At 43.8% G+C, this 20,427-nt stretch overlaps 1 protein-coding gene across 6 annotated transcripts in view; it reads right to left on the bottom strand.

Annotated features, from left to right (window-relative positions):
* DIS3L (DIS3 like exosome 3'-5' exoribonuclease) overlaps window positions 1-20,427 on the bottom strand; it is a 41,769-nt gene that overhangs the window by 7,495 nt on the left and 13,847 nt on the right. For 4 of the 6 annotated variants that reach the window (XR_014817152.1, XR_014817148.1, XM_021100270.2 and 1 more), the window contains exons 4-11: window positions 19,505-19,640; window positions 14,628-14,804; window positions 12,945-13,023; window positions 11,736-11,915; window positions 9,009-9,178; window positions 7,442-7,603; window positions 4,152-4,399; window positions 3,380-3,472 (exon numbers count right to left, since the gene is read on the bottom strand). Coding sequence is in view for 3 of the 6 variants with exons in the window: in XM_021100270.2 (XP_020955929.1) it covers window positions 3,380-3,472; window positions 4,152-4,399; window positions 7,442-7,603; window positions 9,009-9,178; window positions 11,736-11,915; window positions 12,945-13,023; window positions 14,628-14,804; window positions 19,505-19,640 (1,245 nt within the window). In the remaining 3 variants the exon portion in view is untranslated. Of the gene's footprint in view, window positions 1-3,379; window positions 3,675-4,151; window positions 4,400-7,441; window positions 7,604-9,008; window positions 9,179-11,735; window positions 11,916-12,944; window positions 13,024-14,627; window positions 14,805-19,504; window positions 19,641-20,427 lie in introns of all 6 variants that reach the window. The other 2 variants (XR_014817137.1, XM_084978829.1) reach the window with 2 other exon arrangements.

The raw sequence follows: 20,427 nt of genomic DNA, 5'->3' as shown, positions 1-20,427 counted from the left end.
TCCAAGCTGCATCTGTGACCTACAACATAGCTCGAGGCAACGCCAGATCCTGAGAGGCCAGGGATCAAACCCACATCTGCCTGGATACTAGTCAGGTTCGTTACTGCTGAGCTACAATGGAACTAATAGGATAGTCTTTTTTATTTTTTTGTCTTTTTGTCATTTCTTGGGCTGCTCCCGCGGCATATGGAGGTACCCAGGCTAGGGGTTGAATCAGAGCTGTAGCCACTGGCCTACACCAGAGCCATAGCAACGCGGGATCTGAGCCGCGTCTGCAAACTACACCACAGCTCACGGCAACGCCGGATCCATAACCCACTGAGCAAGGGCTGGGACCGAACCCGCAACCTCATGGTTCCTAGTCGGATTCGTTAACCACTGCGTCACGACGGGAACTCCACCACCATATCATTCTATTTAAAAATATACACAACAGAGTTCCCTGGTGGCCTAGTGGTTAGGGATTCATTGTTGTTCACTGCTGTGGCTGGCAAGAGATCCGGTTCAATCCCTGGCCCAGGAACCTCTGCATGCCTACAAGTATATGTATATATACAACATTTGCAACTCACATAAAAAAGGCTAATTTTTTAATATGTAAAGAGCTCGTATAAATCAACTACTAATAGATCAAGAAAACAGAAGAAAAAGGGGCAAGAAACATGAAACAGTTCACAGAAAAGTATTAATAAATGACTGTTGAGCATACAAAAAATTTTACTCATAGTAGGACAAATGCAAATTAACACCACTCTAAGATATTTTCATCTATTAGCAAAGATTAAAAAAACCCAACATATTGTGCTGGCAAGGCTGTGGGGAACCTGGTATTCTCATACATTGATGGAGCTAATATAATTGGTATAAAACCTCTAGGGAGGGCTATTTGGTTATTATGTATCTAAGCACAAATGCATATAACTGTTGACTCAAATTCCACTTCTAGGACTTGATCTCCCAAATATACTGTACTTTAAAAAATGTGAAATGAATTATATTCTAAATAATTCAGTATAGTTTTGTTTACAGTAGCAAAAGTTTGGAAATAATCACATTTCCATAGATAAATAGCATTAATATGGAATGATCTCCAAGATACACTGTTAAGTTAAAAAAAAAAATTGAGAAGAGTTTAGGCAATTCAGAGAAGGCCAGTGTGGCTGGAACACAGACAGTAAGGAAGGGATGGATGTGGGATAAGGTAGGAACTCATCAAGTGTTCAATGAATAAATGGATTTGACCATGCATCAGTGCGGGGTAGCTGTGAAACCTTCTAAGCTTCCTGATAACACCCAGGATTTTATAATTTCAAAAGAGCCAGTAAATCGCTCTATTTTGGAAAATGAAAAGTGAAGCCAGAGTGGTAAACTAACCTAAATGTATTAGAATATATTGATAGTCCAACAGTTTAAAATTAATCACTTCTGTAAATGCTGTGAATTTTACAAGGTGAAAAGCAGAAAGGATGTAATTATCTAACATCTGAAAGTAAAATGGTAAAACTAACAGAATAATTTACTATAATTAAAATTAAACATGATTCCTTTCATCTCCTTTTTACATTGCCTTTGAGATAACATTTTGTCTTGATGAATAAACAAAAATGTTTAGGAAAAAAAAAGCAAGGGCTGACAGTATATATATAATGTCATTATGTGTGTAACAAATAAAGGCTACCTGTTCATATGCCTCTCTTTCTCTGTGTATTTGTGAAATAATAGAAAAAATATATTGGTCTTTGTTCCTGGCTCCTGACACAGGACTGCTGAAACTCTTGTAATTTCCTGGGAGATTTTGTTCTAACAAGAAGACTGAGTGGGCTCCTGGATGAGGGCTGGTCACTGGAAAGACCAAGCCATGATTAGAAGCTTTCAGCCCTGCCCCTCATTCTTGAGAAGGGAGAAGCAATGAAAGTGGAATTACTGATCTATCATGCCTATGTGATGAAGCTTCCATAAAATCCCCAAAGGTCTGGAGAGCTTCTTGGTTGGAGATCACACAGAGGTGCTGGGAAGAGTGGCTCCCTGGGCCTGGAGAGCTCATGGAAGCTCTGTGTTCCTTCCTGCACACCCTGCCCTATGCATCTCTTCTATCTGGATGTTCATCTGTGTCCTTGATCATGTACTTTTTTTTTTTTTCCCCCATTTTTGGCCATGCCAAGGCATATGGAGTTCCTGGGCCAGGGATCAGATCCCAGCTGAAGTCATAACCTAGGCTACAGCTGCTGCAACACCAGAGCCTTAACCCACCGTGCTGGGCTGGGGATCGAACCTAAGTCCCAGTGCTCTCAAGACACCACCAATCCTGTTGCACCACAGCAGGAACTCCTACCATGTACTTTTTTATAATAAACTAGTAAAAGTAAGTACATTGCTTTCCTGAGTTTTGTGAGCTGCTCTAGTAAATTAACTGAACCTGGGGAAGGGGGTCTGGGAACCTCTGATTTACAGCCAGTTGGTCAGAAGTACAGATAACAATATGGACTTGCTACCAGCATCTGAAGTCCAAGGAGGGGGTTGTGGGAACCTCTAATCAACAGCTGGTTGGTCAGAAGCATGGTGATAATCTGGGCTTGCGATAGTGTCTGAAGTTGGAGGCAGTGGGGGGGGGTCGGTCTTGTGGGATTGAGCCCTTGCTCTATGGAATCTGATGCCGTCTCTGGGTAGACTGTGTCAACTGAATTCAATTGTAGGACATCCAGCTAGTGTTGCAGAGAATTACTTGGTGTGGGAAAAACCTCCATACGTTTGGTGACCAGAAGTGGTAGATGTGACGTGTTCTCTGTAAAGACAAAGGAGACTTGCAGGAAAGAAAGACACAGTGTGGAAGAACTGGGTTTTTCCCTACATAGAAAGGTGGACAACTGAGTTTTTTCTTAGTCTTTATCTAGAAAAATACATGAGAAATTGGTAATTGAGGGAAAGGGTCAGGAGGGAGCCTTTCACTACACATCTTTTAGAACTGATGAATCTTGGGCTACACAGTTTTATTACCTATTCAAAGACAAGATGATCTAACTACAACAAATAAAAACTCCCTAAGTTCATGGTCTTCGTGCCAAACAGCCTCGACCAAGGAACACATATGTACAACATTATATGCATTTGTTTTTAGACTTTTGACTTTAAAAAGCCAACAACAGAAGGAGAAGCAACCTCAAAGCTAGACAGAAGGAAAATAAACAGAAACGAGGAGAGGAGGGGAACGGAAGGTGAGAAATAAAGCTGTCCCCAAATAAGTGGGCAGTGGGTGCAGAGGATGCAGAGGGAAAGCAGGGGTGGGGATGGGGCAGTAGGACATATTAGAAAGAAGAGGCGAAAGAGGCCAGAAGCAAGAGCCAAGACAAGCTCTGATGATAAAAAGAGTGAACAAACTCACCTATCCACACCTCCCAGAAGGGAGCACACATCGGCGCTGAGGATGGAGGGCAGCATGTCATAGCGGCGGTCCGCTAAGTAGTAAGTGGTGGCCCTGTGAATGACACACATGCAGGTACATGACCTTCAGCAGCAAGAAACAGAACTGCTGACTGCATACGATGCAGTGAGGAAAACCTCAGCACGAGCTCCCCAAGGCTGTCGATTTTTCATAAAGTGCAGCAGACTGGGTAATAAAGCTATTCCCATGTTCCCACTTTTCCAAGGGATACCGCTTTGGGCTGAATGTTCTCCTGCTGATAGAAAAGATAAAGTGGCACGAAATCTTGGTTGTATAAGAAAAATTAGAGTGTAATGATCCAGTATTTATATAAAATAGAATATTACTATATGAAAAATTTAACCCATTTCAATTTAGAAGGAAACGATATATGAAGAGATTCTGTTAAAAAAGGAAAGGGAAAAGGGAAAAAGGTAAAGAATCTGAAGAAGAATCTATATAAACTGAATCACTTTGCTGTACACCTGAAATGCAACAATGTAAATCAACCATACTTGGATATAAATAAACAAATAAGTGTAAAGGTAAATTGATCAAGGCACTATTTTTTTAAAGGAAAGAAGGAAGTGGACTTCAATTTTTTTTTTGAAGCAATCTTTAGAATTATTCCTAATTGTGAAATCTTTGTTGTGAAAATCTGAAACTAGCATAGCTACAAAATATGTTACAGTCACATGTACATAATCGCAGTGCTGGTTTCAAACAGCATTACCTTGATCTGGCTTCAATGTCAATATAGGAATGTGGTGCCACAAAGTGCGTCACATCTGCAATGTGAACCCCGAGCTCCAGGTTGCCATTATCTAAGGCTCTGACTGAGAGGGTGTCGTCCACATCTTCACAACCTCTGGGGTCAATGCTGAACACCAGATGGGTTTTCCTCAGGTCTTTACGTTTTCGTTCCTCTTCAGAACTCACCTTCCAGGGATTTTCGGGTGTGTTTACTGGCATCTCACACATCTGTACAAGGAGAGCCCAAAATTTTAGCAATGCATGCATCAGAATTTTCCTATAGATACAACCAGAGGTTCTCATACTAAGTGACATAAGTCAGAAAGAGAAAGACAAATACCATATGATATTACTTATATCTGGAATCTAAAATAGGGCACAAATGTTGTGGTTGCCAAGGGGGAGGGGGAGGGAGCAGGATGGATTGGGAATTTGGGCTTAACAGATGCAGACTACTGTTAAGCCCAAATTCATTGCTTATCCATTCCAAAGAGCCTTTGGAATGGATAAGCAATGAGATCCTGCTGAATAGCACTGGGAACTCTGTCTAGTCACTTATGATGAAGCATGATGGAGGATAATGTGAGAAAAAGAATGTATATATGTATGTGTGACTCGGTCATCTTGCTATATGGTAGAAAATCGACAGAACACTGTAAACCAGCTATGATGGAAAAAATAAAAATCATTAAAAAAATTAAAAAAATAAAACAGGGCACAAATGAACCTATCTACAAAATAGAAACGGACTCACAGATATGGAGAACAGACTTGTGGTTGCCAAGGGTGGGGGGTGGGAGTAGGATGGACTGGGAGTTTGGGGTTAGTAGATGCAAACTATTACATCTAGAATGGGTAAGCAACGAGGTCCTGCTGTATAGCACAGGGAACTATATGCAGTCTCTTGTGAACATGATGGAAGATAATACGAGAAAAGGAATGTATATCTATGTATGACTAGGTCCCTTTGCTGTACAGCAGAAATTGGCACAACACTGTAAACCAACTATACTTTAATTTAAAAAATGAAGTTTCCTATAAAAATTTACTCTCCAACACTTTCCATGTGACCTCATAGAAACCCCATTCATTACCCATTACCTTCTGCAATTAACCTATGTTTGCTTCTTTTGAGCAATAATTATTTATTAGGTGCCTAATATGTGTCCGGAGCTGTGCTAGGCTCTGGAAAGTTAGGAATCCATAGGAAAGTCACAGTCACCATGCCCTGGAAGACCCTACAGTCTGAGAGGGAATGTCTCAGACATTTACAGCCTCTTTAGTTGTGGGGGCTGGAGCAAAATGAGCTAGTGACTTAACAAAAAGTATGTCTACCCCATTTTCAAGCGATCCATTTTTTAAAATGTATTTGAGTTTTAATTCAAGCCCTAACAAAAATCAACATGTCCCAAATATTGAAAGCATATTCTTTTTTTATCAATCTAGGGCATTTTCTCTCCATTATTACCTATTCAAGTCATCAATCTGCAGTTAAATAGGCTAAAAGGGAAGAAGTCTAGTCCCGTGAAGTCTAATCCATGTTTTATTTTGTTCTAACATTTTCACTGAGCTATCAAAACAAGTCAACAAATAATTTCCAGATACCAATGTTAAACATAAAAATTTAATAATGTAGACTATTCTAAAATATTTTACTATTATAGCTATTATTCTGTCAAAAATTATTAAATAGCCAAATGCTCAAGAAGTGAGGAATGCTTGAGCAAAGAGTACATCAATTTAGGGTAATTTTCCATCATCATCATTAAAAAAATTTTTTTTTGCTTTTTAGGGCCACATCTGCGGCATATGGAGGTTCCCAGGCTTAGGGGTCCAATCGGAGCTACAGCTGCCTACCTATACCACAGCCAGAGCAATGCCAGATCCGAGCTGCGTCTGCAAACTACACCACAGCTCTTGGCAATGCCAGATCCTTAACCCACTGAGTGAAGCCAGGGGTTGAACCCGAAACCTCATGGTTCCTAGTCGGATTCATTTCCGCTGTGCCACGACAGGAACACCAGTTTTCCATCATTATTAAAAATAAGTAGGCTAGGAGTTCCCGTTGTGGCTCAGTGGAAACGAACCATACTAGTATACGTGAGGATGCGAGTTCGATCCCTGATCCTGCTCAGTGGGTTAAGGATTTGGTGTTGCTGTGAGCTGTGGTGTAGGCTGGCAGCTGTGGCTCTGATTAGACCCCTAGCCTGAAAACTTCCATATGCCATGGAAAAAGCAACAACAAAAAAGTAGGCTATGTCAATATACAGAAATAATTTTAAATGAAAGCATGTTCACACTAGGAATATAGTTATGAACGAATAATAAACATGATTTATGAGGATTTTAAAAGATCACAAAGTGATGGAAATCGCTGCTGTTTCATGTTAATGGGATTTTTGTCTTCTGTAAAGGTTATAAAAACTCTTTAATAATGAGCATGATATTTTGACCATGGGTCAGAGATATATGGAACCCAAGAAGCTGCTCCCTATAGCTTTCTGCAGGCCTCTGGTGGAATGATTATGAAAGGGAGGGGAGCCCAGCTGGGTTTGTAACTAGGTACCCAGTAGTCACGGGGATGAATGTATACTGACTATAAGACACTGAGAGTTCTCGTCGTGGCACAGTGGAAACGAATCCAACTAGGAACCATGAGGTTGCAGGTTCGATCCTTGGCCTCGCTCAGTGGGTTAAGGATTCAGCATTGCCATGAGCTATGGTGTAGGTCAAAGTCTCGGCTCTGATCTGGCATTGCTGTGGCTGTGGCAGAGGCCGGCAGCTATAGCTCTGATTAGACCCTTAGCTTGGGAACCTCCATATGCCACAGGTGCAGCCCTAAAAAAAAAAAGATGCCGACATACCCTTTTTATTTATTTTATCTTTGGCTACATTCACCGCATGTGCAAGTTTCTGGTCCAAGGATGGAACCTGTGCCACAGCAGCAACAACACCAGATCCTTAACTCACTGTACCACCAGGGAACTACCTGACATACTATTTTTAAGTACAGTTGGACAATGTAAAAATTGAGAGCTGTGAGGCTGTAGGAAATTAACTGTACTTGAAGTTGACTTCGATCTGGTTCAAACACAGAGTAATAATGAGATAATGAGATTTTTCCATTATCTATGGTTTTAGACAGTGGGTTGTTACACAGTGCCAAGGATTTTACTTTCTTAATGATGAAACAAAGAACAACAGAAGAAAAAAAAAAAAAAAAAAAGAAAATGCCTTTTACTACACCAAAGGGTTGGGGGGAAGTCTGACCTGAGCTTCAGAGAATGGGACAACTGAAATACTATTTTCCACCAGGATGGTTGCAATTTCCCCTTCCAGATCTCCGATTCTTCCTAAAACACGTACAAAATGTCCATTTGGATACATGGATGTTGACTCCCACGAATCGATGCGCACAACCACCCTGAAGTCCTGCACAAAGAGGGGGAAACACAAGCCCAGCACCAGAAGTTAAGTGGGTCAATTAGCAGCACCAAACCACACAAGACATAAACAGCATCAAGATCCAAAGAAAGTGGCCAATCTGAAAACAGTGTTTTTTTTTTTTTTTTCTTTTCTTTTTTTTGGAGGGTTCTTCATGTTCGACTAAATTGCCAGATGGTATGTAAATGCTTAGCCCAATGCTTTGAAGGGAGGCATTACCTCGCTACATCAAATAAGTGGGCTGGAGACTGTAGTCTTTGAAAGAAAGCCAATTGTAACTCATTCCAGCTAATACTTGAGACACAAGGGAAAAACCCAATTATGCACAGTCCAAATTAAATTCAAAACCGAAAAAAAAAAAATCTCAGTTTCTTGTGTGTGGGAATTACTTTCTCTCTCTCTCTCTCTCTCTTTTTTTTTTTTTTTTTTTTTTTTTTTTGTCTTTTTGCCTTTTCTAGGGCCGCTCCCAAGGCATATGGAGGTTCCCAGGCTAGGGGTCTAATCAGAGCTGTAGCCACCAGCCTACATCAGAGCCACAGCAATGCAGGATCTGAGCCTTGTCTGTGACCTACACCACAGCTCACAGCAACGCTGGATCCTTAACCCACTGAGCAAGGCCAGGGATTGAACCCGCAACCTCATCGTTCCTAGTCGGATTCGTTAACCACTGAGCCACAACGGGAACTCCACTTTCTAATTTCTTAAGACATCTTTCGGTGGGGGAGAAGATTATTGGTGTGAACTGAGCCCCACCGCCCAGGATTCCAGCAAACCATGGGCATGGAAAGCAATTGTTGGAACTGGCTTCGGAGAGCCTGTGAGAGGCTTGCGTGAGGCTCGAGATGAAAAGGTACACCATGACCTGGGGACTTGCTGCCTCACTGTCTCATTTACAAACTGCAAAACATTGGGCCAGTCAAATCGGGCAATGCCTATCCCCTTCGCCACAGTGAAGGGTAATTTCTAACTTTCTTGTTTCTGTCTTCTCTCCAGGGCTCTATTCCTTTATGGATAATCGATTCTGTGAAGTACCACTATATCATCCCTGCAGGGCAGAGTGATCGTATTTCTAGACGGCTTGCTGGAAGAAAGCTTGTTAGTGTTGGCAAAGTGTATCTGCTGAAAGTTTCTGTGTTGGACAGCTGGATAATGGATGTTCTCTCTAGCTGTCCTACACAGCTCTTTCTAGGACGGTTTCTGTCTGGCCTTCATTTATTAACCAAGGACTACTTAATAGATGGCGCTGTATATTTAGAATTTTTAGAAAACAGGATCTCAGAATGCCAGATGCCATCAATAATTTATCCCTTCTTATGCAAAGGAGTTAACAGTGATTCCTGGGACTGTTCAAAAGCTGGCAAAGATGAGGCAAAAATGGTATAACGTCAGCTACCTGGAGGGCTTCTGCTTGCTGAGTGCTAATTCGGATTTTGGGAATTCTGTAATCCCAAGGTGTAACTAGGATTTTCTGAGCATTTTTGCCCTGAGACTGGACCTCTTCTTTGGATGGAAATGTCACCACATAATCCCGCCAGTTCTTCTGAAGGATGCCCACCACTCTGCCTTTGGGAAAAAAAAACAAAATAAAGCCTTAACAGGTGAGATGTCATCTATCTGGACTCTGACCAGTTTACAGTGAGGACAAACACAGGACACACAACACCCCATTTGTTCAAGCGCATTCACACAAGTTGAGAGATGCTTAAACATTTGCCTTCCTAGTGTTATTAAAATGGATCAGACTTCCTAAAAGATAGATACTTTTTTTATTAACATTGTCAGTATGCCCTTTCTTTGCGGGCCCTGATGTGACATTTGGAATCCATCAGTCCCACTTTCTCTTTTGCTCTTACCTTCTCAATCTCAGGTTTAGGTATGCTGGGAAAAGTCAATGACTTTCACTTTTTTTAACCTATGCCTTCTGCTGGGCTTCTTCATTGTCTTTCTTGCATTTTTCCCATCAGCCAGAATCATTTGGTCCAACATTATATACAGAAAAGTATGCAAGTCTGATACATAACACCTTTTTTTTTTTTTTGGCCATGCCCCAGGCATTGGGAAATTCCTGGGCCAGGGATTGAACCCACACCACAGCTATAAGCAGAGCCACAGCAGTGACAAAGCTGGTTCTTTAACCCTCTGGGCCACAGGGAACTCTCATAATACTTTTAAGCATCACTGATTGAAGTAAAAAAAAAAAAAAAAAAGTGAGGTGTTCCCAGGGTGGCGCAGTGGAAACAAATTCAACTAGGAACCATGAGGTTGCAGGTTCGATCCCTAGCCTTGCTCAGTGGGTTAAGGATGAGGCATTGCTGTGGCTGTGGCATAGGCTAGCAGCTATAGCTCCAATTTGACCCCTAGCCTGGGAACTTCCATATGCTGCAGGTGAGGCCCTAAAAAAAAAAAAAAAAAAAAAAAAGAGAGAGAGAGAGAGAGAAAAGAAAAAGAAAGTGTAACAATAGTTGAAAGTGCTACTACCTTTTCACAAATATTTATTGAGCCTCTACTAGGGATGAGGCCCTGTTAGAGGTTCTAGTAGGGAATACAGCTGTATCAAAACAAAGTCCCTGACTTCCTGGAGTTTACATTCTAGTGTGAGAGTCTGTGGGGGTGTCTGGGTGTCTCACAAAAATGTGAGGTATTGATGACTGCTAAGAAAAAGAGTATGGTAAGGTGATCAGTAGTGATAAAGGGTCAGAGTGGCAGTTTTTTTTTTTTTTTTTAGGGCTGCACCCTGCATACAGATGTTCCCAGGCTAGGGGTCGAATTGGAGCTACAGCTGCCTGTCTATGCCATAGTCACAGCAATGCGGGATCCGAGCTGTATCTGTGACCTACACCACAGCTCATGCAATGCTGGATCCTTAACCCACTGAGCGAGTCTGGGGATTGAACCTGCATCCTCATGGATGCTAGTCAGATTCGTTTCTGCTGAGCCATGATGGGATGTCCCAGAGTGGCAGCTATTTTAAGTAAAGTGACTTTTGCGCACAGACTTGAAGCAAGGAAAGGAGATGTGGGGATGTTTGGGGAAAGCTTGTTTCCAGGGTGAAAGGACAAGTTGGTCACTGTAGCAGAAGCAGAGACAGGACAGGGCCTAAAGATTTTAAAAGGGTCACTGTGGCTTCTGTGTGGAAAAAAGACTATCTGGCAGCAAGGGCAGGAGCAGCAAGGCCAGTGAACAGGCTGTTGGGAAAATCTCACCAGGAGGTTCTGGTGCACTGACCTGAGAGAGAAGTGGTAGAAGGCAGGAGAGGCTGAATCGAGGCTACACATTAAAACTAGAGCTGATAGGACTTGCTAATGTGTGAAAGAAGTCCAGGATAGGTTCAAGGTCTTTGTGTTGACCTTGCCAACCCAAAGAACAACCTATCCATTTATTGAGATGGGGAGGAGTCGGGGAGGAGCAGGGCGGGGATAGAAAGCCGGAGTTCGTTATTGGGTGTGTTGAGTTTGAGGTGCCCATCAGATATCCAGGGGAAAAGGCCAAAAAGATGATAGAGTGGACAAAACTGGAGGCTGGAGAAGGGATCTGGGCTGAAGAGATGAAGCCAGGGGACTGAATAGCAGCTCCTGGGGAAAGAATGTAAGATCCAGAGAGGAGCCTGGGCACATCCAAGAGGACTATAAGATGGACAGGAATCAGCAAGGGAGCTGAGGAGGAGCAATCAGTGGAGAACCAGAAGCCAAAGACGAGGAGTGATGCGTCAGTCACACGCTGCTGACAGGTGACAGGTGCTGAGGACTGTAGGGAATGAGGTCCTGGTGACCTTGACAAGAGACAAGAGGTAGGAGGGGGCTCCTGAAGGTAGTGGCTTTGGGAGAGGATGCTTAGAGGAGAAGTAGAGAGAAGGCAGAGGTAACTGTTTCACTGAGTCCTGTCATAAACTGAAGCAGAGAAAAGGGTGGTAACTGAAGGGGTATGGAACCTGAGAGGGTTTTATTTTGTTTTAAGATGAGAGATGCTATAGCATATTTTGGTACTCATGAGAATAAAATAAATTTGCAGAGAGGGTAAAATGAAAAGATATCATATATTAATAATTGCAGTATTTCTGGATTCAGGAGAGGAAAAATTAACGTTCCACATGGATGACCGGGCGACCTGTGGGCTGGCTCACCTGTGGGCATGGGCTCACTGGGGGACTCCCCCGAGGCCTTGTCATCACCATCATTCTCACCCAGGGCGGTGGTTCTTCCTTTCCATTCATTTTTAGGGAGTAGTTCGACCACAACCACATCTCCGTGAATGGAGCGGTTTCGAGCCTTCATCCCGTGGATTAGGATGTCACTGACTAGACCTGTGTTTAGGGCAGCACAGAGAAACCTCATAAAGCCAAGGGGGAGCCACTCCAGTGAGGCACTTCAAGCACAGTATGTCTGAGACCTAATCGGCTTTCCTGCAAATCAAAGCGTCCTCCTTTCAAAAGTGAGGTCAAACTTTTGTTCCGCAGGTGAGGAAGGAACACTGTCATGCTGTATAATTTGCTTTTGTAAGGCCACCCTCAACCATTTTTTTTTTAAAGTTTTACTGAAGTATGGTTAATTTACAAGATTGTGATATTAACTGTCTTTTAAGGACGCTAACAGTTCCTGCATGAGACTACAGAGGTCCACACTGGGACTCTGTCCCACAACTTCAGGGGCCACGTGGCCAGGAAGTGGTCAGCAGGCTGCTGACCGAGATACTGCAGAACCAACAGGAGACTGAGCGCAGAAGCCTGGAGAAGGCCACTGCATCTCATTCTCCTCCAGCCTCGCCAGGCTCCCCTGACTATCAGGGTTACTCACTCCGTCACTGCAGAACTAGCAGCTACATTTTATTATGATACAACATATTTCTGCATTTGTTTTCATTTTTGTTACTTTTAAAATGATTCCAATGAGGCAGTAGAGCTCACTGGGGCAGTACAACGAGGGCAATGTCTTCAAATCCTGGTCAGCTTGCGGTGGCAGAGGTTCGGCCCCACCGCTTACCAGGTGTGTAATCCTAGGAAAGTTACTTTGCTTCTCTATATTTTAGTGTCCTCATGTATAAAAGGTAGTAACCAAAAATAATATCTACATTAAGTATTTAGAATAGTACCCAATGTATAGTAAGCACTCAATAAAATATAAGCTATTACCATTTTTTAGAATTTACCACTATAAACAAAGTCAGAAAAAGCTAGGGAGGAAAAAACCAACCCACGATCCCACACAGCCCCCCATACGTGGGGTATGTGACATGTTGGCATATATGATATAATAATTTCTGAGCCTACTTTCTTCATTGTGTAATACTAGGAAAAAAAAGTAGTATGGAAATTTACGCAAGGTTTATACTGAACCTGAATCTTTAGTGCTGGCTCCTTGAAGTCGGACAAAAGCTTCTATTTGTGCTCTGTGTTTGTTGACATTCAGAATTCCCTAAAATCATAATAAAAAAAATCCATGTGAAAAATTTCTGGAGTTCCCGTTGTGGCGCAGTGGTTAACTAATCCAACTAGGAACCATGAGGTTGCGGGTTCGATCCCTGGCTTTGCTCAGTGGGTTGAGGATCCTGCGTTGCCGCGGGCTGTGGTGTAGGTTGCAGACGCAGGTGGGATCTGGTGTTGCTGTGGCTGTGGCGTAGGCCGGTGGCTACAGCTCTGATTAAGACCCCTAGCCTGGGAATCTCCATATGCCGAGGGAGCAGCCCTAGAAAAGGCAGAAAGACAAAAAAAAAAAAAAAAATTTCTTTTCTGCCTGCTTTAAACTCTAAAAGATACACTTTAAAACTTTATGAAAATATCCTCATTATACTCTTACAAAGTTTGTGATCCCTTTCTTTAGAAATAATAATAGTAATTCTGGAGTTCCCTTCATGGCTCAGTGGAAAAGAATCTGACTAGCACCCATGAGGACGCAGGTTCAATCACTGGCCTTGCTCAGTGGGTTAAGTATCCCATGTTGCTGTGGCTGTAGCATAGGCTGGTAGCTGCAACTCCTATCTGACCCCTAGCCTGGGAACTTCCATATGCCTGCAGGTGTGATCCTAAAACAAACAAACAAACAAAAACAACATAAAATTCTGGAAGTTCCCTGGTGGTCTAGTGGTTAATACTCAGTGCTTTCACCATTCTGGCCTAGGTTCAATCCTTGGTCTGGGAAATGAGATCCCGCATCAAGCCACTGCATGTCGTGGCAAAAAAGCAAAAAAAAAAAAAAAAAAAAAAAAAAAAATCCATGGTGGAATGTTCTGTGTTTCTTTTTAGGACTGCACCTGAAGAATATGGAAGTTCCTAGGATAGGGGCTGAATAGGAGCTGCAGCTGCTGGCCTATGCCACAGCCAGAGCAACACCAGCTCTAAGCTTCATCTGCATATATGCTGTGATTTGTGGCAATGCTGGATGCTTAAGCCACTGAGCAAGGCCAGGGACTGAACCCACATCTTCATGGATCCTAGTCTGGTTCATAACCCACTAAGCCACAATGGGAACTCCCTAGTTCCGTATCTTGATTGTGGTGGTGAATACACAAATCTACACATGTGACAAAACTGTATGTGCACATATATGTGCGTGTGCATGTGCACACGTAAAACTGTTGAAGTCTGAATAGCAATTTTATCTGATTCCTTCTCAAGACCCTGACAGCATCTGGGTCCTGGGTTCTGGGGGATCATAAAAGGACCCTTGAAAGGGGCAGGAAAATGGCAAAGGAGTGAAGAAGCCAAATTTCAACAAGTTTATATTTTTGCCAAACCTCTAGACCTTGATTCAAAACTATATTCTCTTTCCCAGTGACAGGAGGCATTAAAGGCTCCTTGTGTGATGCTCAGTATGTAACCCAATTAAGTGCTCTGCAGAGCAGCTCCAAACCGAGGGTGATGTCCATGGAAGAACGGCTCCCCCATCACCCTGAACATGGGTGGCCCCCGCTTTGTTGACAGCCTGTGAAATCAGAGGCCTGTGGCAGGGGGCAAGTAAAGAAGAGAAGGAAACACCCTGGCTGGTCCTGGCGCGGGAGTCTCTCTTACCACCACCTTTACCTGAATGTAGCGCCCAGATTTAATGCCAGCTTCCAACACTTCCAGGGGCAGATGTTCTGGGTACTCCTTCCCGTGGCTCTCCTGACTCTCATTCTCTCTTTCCCGTCGAGACTGAACAATAGACTCACAAAGCTCGTGGGCGGCCTTTAAATCAGGCCAAAAATTGTCCAGGTAACTCTGCATTTAATAAAGGCACAAGAGAGACATGGTCAGAAGATAATGATTCTTTGTCATGGCAGCATTACAACAGATCCTGAACAGGAGCTGCGGCTGTGAAGAGCTGCTAAATGCATATGACTTTCCTAAGCCGCATGCTACCAGTTCATTTTCTACCATCTCATGAATCCCTGCAGCCTTGCCAAAGAAACCCCAGGGAGCATTCCTACTGTAGAACGTTTCCACCCCTCTGCTTACTCTGTACTTTGAAATCTCCCCCTCTCTCCACGCACACGCATGAACGTGCACACGTCCAGACAGCCTGCTTTCCATGTATCACACTGCTGCAGACAATGGCCCACAGAGAATGGAGAGGGAGAGCTCTCACATGTGCACTGCCCTTTTTTTTTCCTACTCTGAAACATTTAAAATTTGTAAGAGAAGTTCCCGTTGTGGCTCAGCGGTTAGCGAACCCAACTAGCATCCGTGAGGATGCAGGTTCGATCCCTGTCCTTGCTCAGTGGGTTAAGGATCAGGCATTGCCGTGAGTTGTGATGTAGGTCACAGATGCGGCATGGATCCCAAGTTGCTGTGGCTGTGGTGTAGGCCGGCAGCTACAGCTCCGATTTGACCCTTAGCCTGGGAACCTCCGTATGCTGCAGGTATGGCCCTAAAAAGACTAAAAAAAAAAAAATAAAAAAAAAATCATCAAAAAACTAATTAAGCAGGCAAAAAAAAAAAAAAAAAAAAAAAAGGCAAGGAGTAAAGTGTGTGAAGAAATGTCTCCCCCTTCCCACCCCACTGGCAATCTTGGACACGCACAGAGAGGTGGAAAGTAAAGATGTTTTTGTTCTTTGGTGTTAGGCTTTCCAGGCTCATAAACTCCCTGAGGACCAGGTCTTCTTTTATGCCTATACAGACATAGTCACACTTTCATGTGGGTGCTTCTTGATGATGGTGCTATCAATGTGACGACCTGGTGTGAAACATAACTCCCAGACAAGTGGTCAGGGTCCCCTCTAAGTAGAACCTTACTGAATGCTGTTGCACTTCTTAGTGTAACTTTCTGAGGGCGACAGCTGCAAGGGGCTGGTGTGGTGAGGTTGGCTGTGTTACATCTATGCCATGCATCCAGGATACATGCCCTTAAATGGGTGATGCTTGCCAAATAAAATCGAATTTATAGGTGCTCCCGTCATGGCTCAGCAGTAATGAACCCGACTGGTATCCAGGACACTGGGATTCGGGTTTGATCTCTGGCCTCCCTCAGTGGGTTAAGGATCCGGTGTTGCCGTTAGCTGCGGCGTAGGCCGGCAGCTGCAGCTCCGACTGGACCCCTAGCCTGGGAACTTCCATATGCTGCAGGTGTGGTCCTAAAAAACAAAAAAAAAGAAATCAAATTTATGTGTGATTTTAAACTCAACTTAGAGTCTAAGGTAGAGCCTAGCACAGTCTCTTTCCTGAAATTAAAACTTCAAGTTTCCCTGGAAAATTCTGGGCTTCCCACTCATCTGAACTTGACTGTATCTCTTTTTTCTGCTCTCATACACCTTCATGAAGGCCTCAATCACACAGTTTGCTTAGGAAACATTACACAAAATCAAACTGTACTATGCTACCATACTACAAAGAAAAGTAATTTTCACAAAAAGTTGAAAAATGTAATTTTAGTCAACTGTCCTCTGCAGGAACAAGACATGATGTATTGCAACAGAAAAAATAGGTGACACTGCCATTAATATCCAGTACCCCTGGAATTCTCTGGCATGTTGGAATGCTTTTTTATAGCGGAGCCAAGAAAATTCTATTGGCAAATCTTTAGCAATACATGTACATGAGAACCCTTATAGGAACTACAACTCAAAATTCAACTAGACTTTCTGTAAAGTGACAGGGATAATGGAAGGCCTCATTCTAGTTTCTGAATCAAGAAACAATGTTAACCACTGGAACCTGACTGACCAACTGGGCAGGCAGAAGACACCAGTAATCTATTAAGAGATTAACAGTAATCCTACTCTCTGAAAAGGTATCTAAGAAATAGGAGAACATGGAGTTCCTGCTTTGGTGCAATGGGATCGGTGACATCTTTGTAGTGCCAGGATGCAGGCTTGATTCCCACCTGGCACAGTGGGTTAAAGGATCCAGTACTGCTGCAGTTGCAGCATAGGTCCCAACTGAGGCTCGGATCTGATCCCTGGCCTGGGAACTCCATACGCTGTGGGGCGGTCAAAAAAGATAAAGAAAAAGGAGAATTGTGTTCGTCAAACAGTCCAAGAAACTGTCACTGTGTAATGCCACTCCCTCACATGAGTAATATCTCACATCACCCTTTACTTAAGCCCAACTGACTCCCATCCACAGTCACAAGCAGGGAAGAGTGAGGAACAATGGGAAAACAGGCTGGCTCTTAAAACTGTGTTTTTTGTGTACTCAGAGAAACAATGTGAGAGGCAGCAGGGCATGATAGTTAAGAGTTTAGAAGTCAGACTGCCTGGTTTTTGTTTTTCTTTGTTTTTTGTCTTTTTAGGGCCGCACCAGTGGCATATGGAGGTTCCCAGGCTAGAGGTTGAATTGGAGCTGTAGCTGCCGGCCTACGCCGCAGACACAGCAACGTGGGATCCAAGCCACATCTGCGATCTACACTACAGCTCACGGCAACACTGGATCCTTAACCCACTTAGCAAGGCCAGGGATTGAACCTGCGTCCTCATGAATTCTAGTCAGATTCGTTTCCGCTGAGCCACTATGAGAACTCCAGACTGCCTGGGTTCTAATCCCAGCTCCGTTGCTTTCCACCTGTGACCCTGGGCAAGTTGCTTAGCCTCTCTGTACTTTAGTTTCCTCACCAATAAAATGGGGATTACAACACCTGCCTCATAGGGCTGTTGCAAGAATTAAATGAAATAATACAGTTAGAACAGGGTCTGGCATAGATAAACGCTGGCTATTACTATTAGTTGGAGTCATATAAATTTGCCATTTTGTAGCTCAAAAACAACAGAATATTGGCAATTTCTTTTTGGCTATACCCTTGGCATATGGAAATTCCCGGGCCAGGGATCAAACCTAAGCCACAGCAGTGACAAGACCAGATCCTTAACCTGCTGAGCCACCAGGGAGCTCCAGCATATTGGCAATTTAATATGACTCAACCTATTATCATCATCACTGATATTTTAATTTTTTGTCTTTTAGGGCCACACCCATGGTATATGGAGGTTCCCAGGCTAGGGGTTGAATCAGATCTGTAGCTGCCAGCCAGATCCAAGGTGTGTCTGTGACCTACACCAGAGCTCATGGCAATGCTGGATCCTTAACCCACTGAGTGAGGCCAGAGATCAAAACTGTGTCCTCACGGATACTAGTCAGATTTGTTTCTGCTGAGCCACGACAGGAACTCCCATGACTAATATTTTCTATTACTATAACTATAAACATGAGTTTACTGTCAACAGGGGTTTATAGGAGTGAAGGCTTAGATACTGTGGGCCTCACAGTCACAGGGAGTTTTCCCAAACTTGGCAAAATCAAGATTAATTAGTTGGGGAGTAATGAAGATGGGGAACTTTTTTTTTTTTTTTGTCTTTTTGCCTTTTCTAGGGCCGCTTCTGCAGCATATGGAGGTTCCCAGGCTAGGGGTCGAATTGGAGCTATAGCCACCAACCTATGCCAGGGCCACAGCAACTCGGGATCCGAGCCGCGTCCGCAACCTACACCACAGCTCACGGCAACGCCGGGTCCCCAACCCACTGAGCAAGGCCAGGGATTGAACCCGCAGCCTCATGGTTCCTAGTCAGATTCGTTAACCACTGCGCCATGACGGGAACTTTTTTTTTAATTTTATGGCTGCACCTTCAGCATAAGGAGGTTCCCAGGCCAGGAGTTGAATCTGAGCCTCAGCTGTGAACTATGCCACCCCTGTAGCAATACCAGATCCTTTAACCCACTATGCCTGGCTAGGGATCAAACCCCATGCCTCTGCAGCAACCCAAGCCACTGCAGTTGGATTCTTTTTTGTTTGTTTGTTTGGCTTTTTAAGGCTGCATCTGCGGCACATGGAGGTTCCCAGGCTAGGGGTCCAATTGGAGCTACAGCTGCCAGACTACGCCACAGCCACAGCAACTCGGGATCTGAGCCACGTCTGTGACCTAAACCACAGCTTACGGCAACACTGGATCCTTAACCCACTGAGCAAGGCCAGGGATTGAACCTGCAACCTCATCATTCGTAGTTGGATTTGTTTCTGCTGCGCCATTTTGGGAACTTCCAGCAGTTGGATTCTTAACCCACTGTGCCATGGCAGGAAGTACTGGAACTTCTTTTTTTTTAATTATTTAAAAATTTCTTATTTATTTTTTTGTCCTTTTAGGGCTGCACCCTCGGCATATGGAGGTTCTTAGGCTAGGGATGGAATCGGATTTATAGCCTCCGGCCTACGCCAGAGCCACAGCAACACCAGATTCGGGCCGTGTCTGTGACCTACGTCACAACTCACGGCAATGCCAGATCCTTAAGCCACTGAGTGAGGCCAGGGATTGAACCCGTGACCTCATGGTTCCTAGTTGGATTCGTTTCCACTGTGCCACGACGGGAATACCCTAACTTCTTAAAGTCTTCCCTTATTCTTTATTTTCCCTTTTCTGTATTGACAAAGGGATCTAGGGCACTACTCCGGAAATGAACACACATAGACACACACACACAATGGCTGGAAGTACCTTGAAGGAAATCACAAACACTCCTTCTGTTTCACTTCCATACTGCTGAACTGCCTCTTCATCTTCTGTCACCATGACAACTGGCATCCTATCCTGGCAGTGGTGATAGAACCAAACAGCTGCATTGTATATGCTCCTAGAAAGCAAGGGGCACATGAGCCCTTCCAAGGCAGACAAACACAAGCTCTTTTATAGAATTTCACACCTGGCTTTTAATCTGCTATCCTTTGGTTTACATAGACAACCATTCATTCATTCACTCAACAAATTCTTCCTGAGCCCCCAGTATAAACCTACCCATGTTTGGATACACTGGGGGCATACAAAGATGAACCAGAAAATGCTTGACATCTCTTCTTCTCTAAGACATTCAACCACCACAGAAACTTCTTTTCTTTCTTTTTCTTTCTTTCTTTCTTTCTGTCTGTCTGTCTGTCTTTCTTTCTTTCCTTCCTTTCCTTTCCTTTTCTTTATTTCTTTTCTCTCTTTCTTTCGTTTTTTTTCCTCTCTTTAGAACTGCACGGGAGGCATGTGGAGGTTCCCAGGCTAGGAGTCCAATCACAGCTGTAGCCGCTGGCCTATGCCAGAGCCCCAGCAACTCGGGATCCAAGCTGTGTCTGTGACCTACACCACAGCTCACAGCAACGCCAGATCCTTAACCCACTGATTGAGGCCAGGGATCAAACCCGCATCCTCATGGATGCTAGTTGAGTTCCTTTCTGCTGTGCCATAAAACTTCTTCTCGGAGTTCCCGTCGTGGCGCAGTGGTTAACGAATCCGACTAGGAACCATGAGGTCGCGGGTTCGGTCCCTGCCCTTGCTCAGTGGGTTGACGATCTGGCATTGCCGTGAGCTGTGGTGTAGGTTGCAGACATGGCTCGGATCCCGTGTTGCTGTGGCTCTGGCGTAGGCCGGTGGCTACA

The sequence above is a fragment of the Sus scrofa genome, chromosome 1 (genome assembly GCF_054392235.1).
Source record: "Sus scrofa isolate SSC_HxYL_T2T_F1_AM1 chromosome 1, Sscrofa_HxYL_maternal_Yorkshire_Landrace_v2.0, whole genome shotgun sequence".
Lineage (NCBI taxonomy): Eukaryota > Metazoa > Chordata > Mammalia > Artiodactyla > Suidae > Sus > Sus scrofa.
Note: the sequence above shows the minus strand (reverse complement) of the source record. Positions and strands in the feature narration are given on the sequence as shown.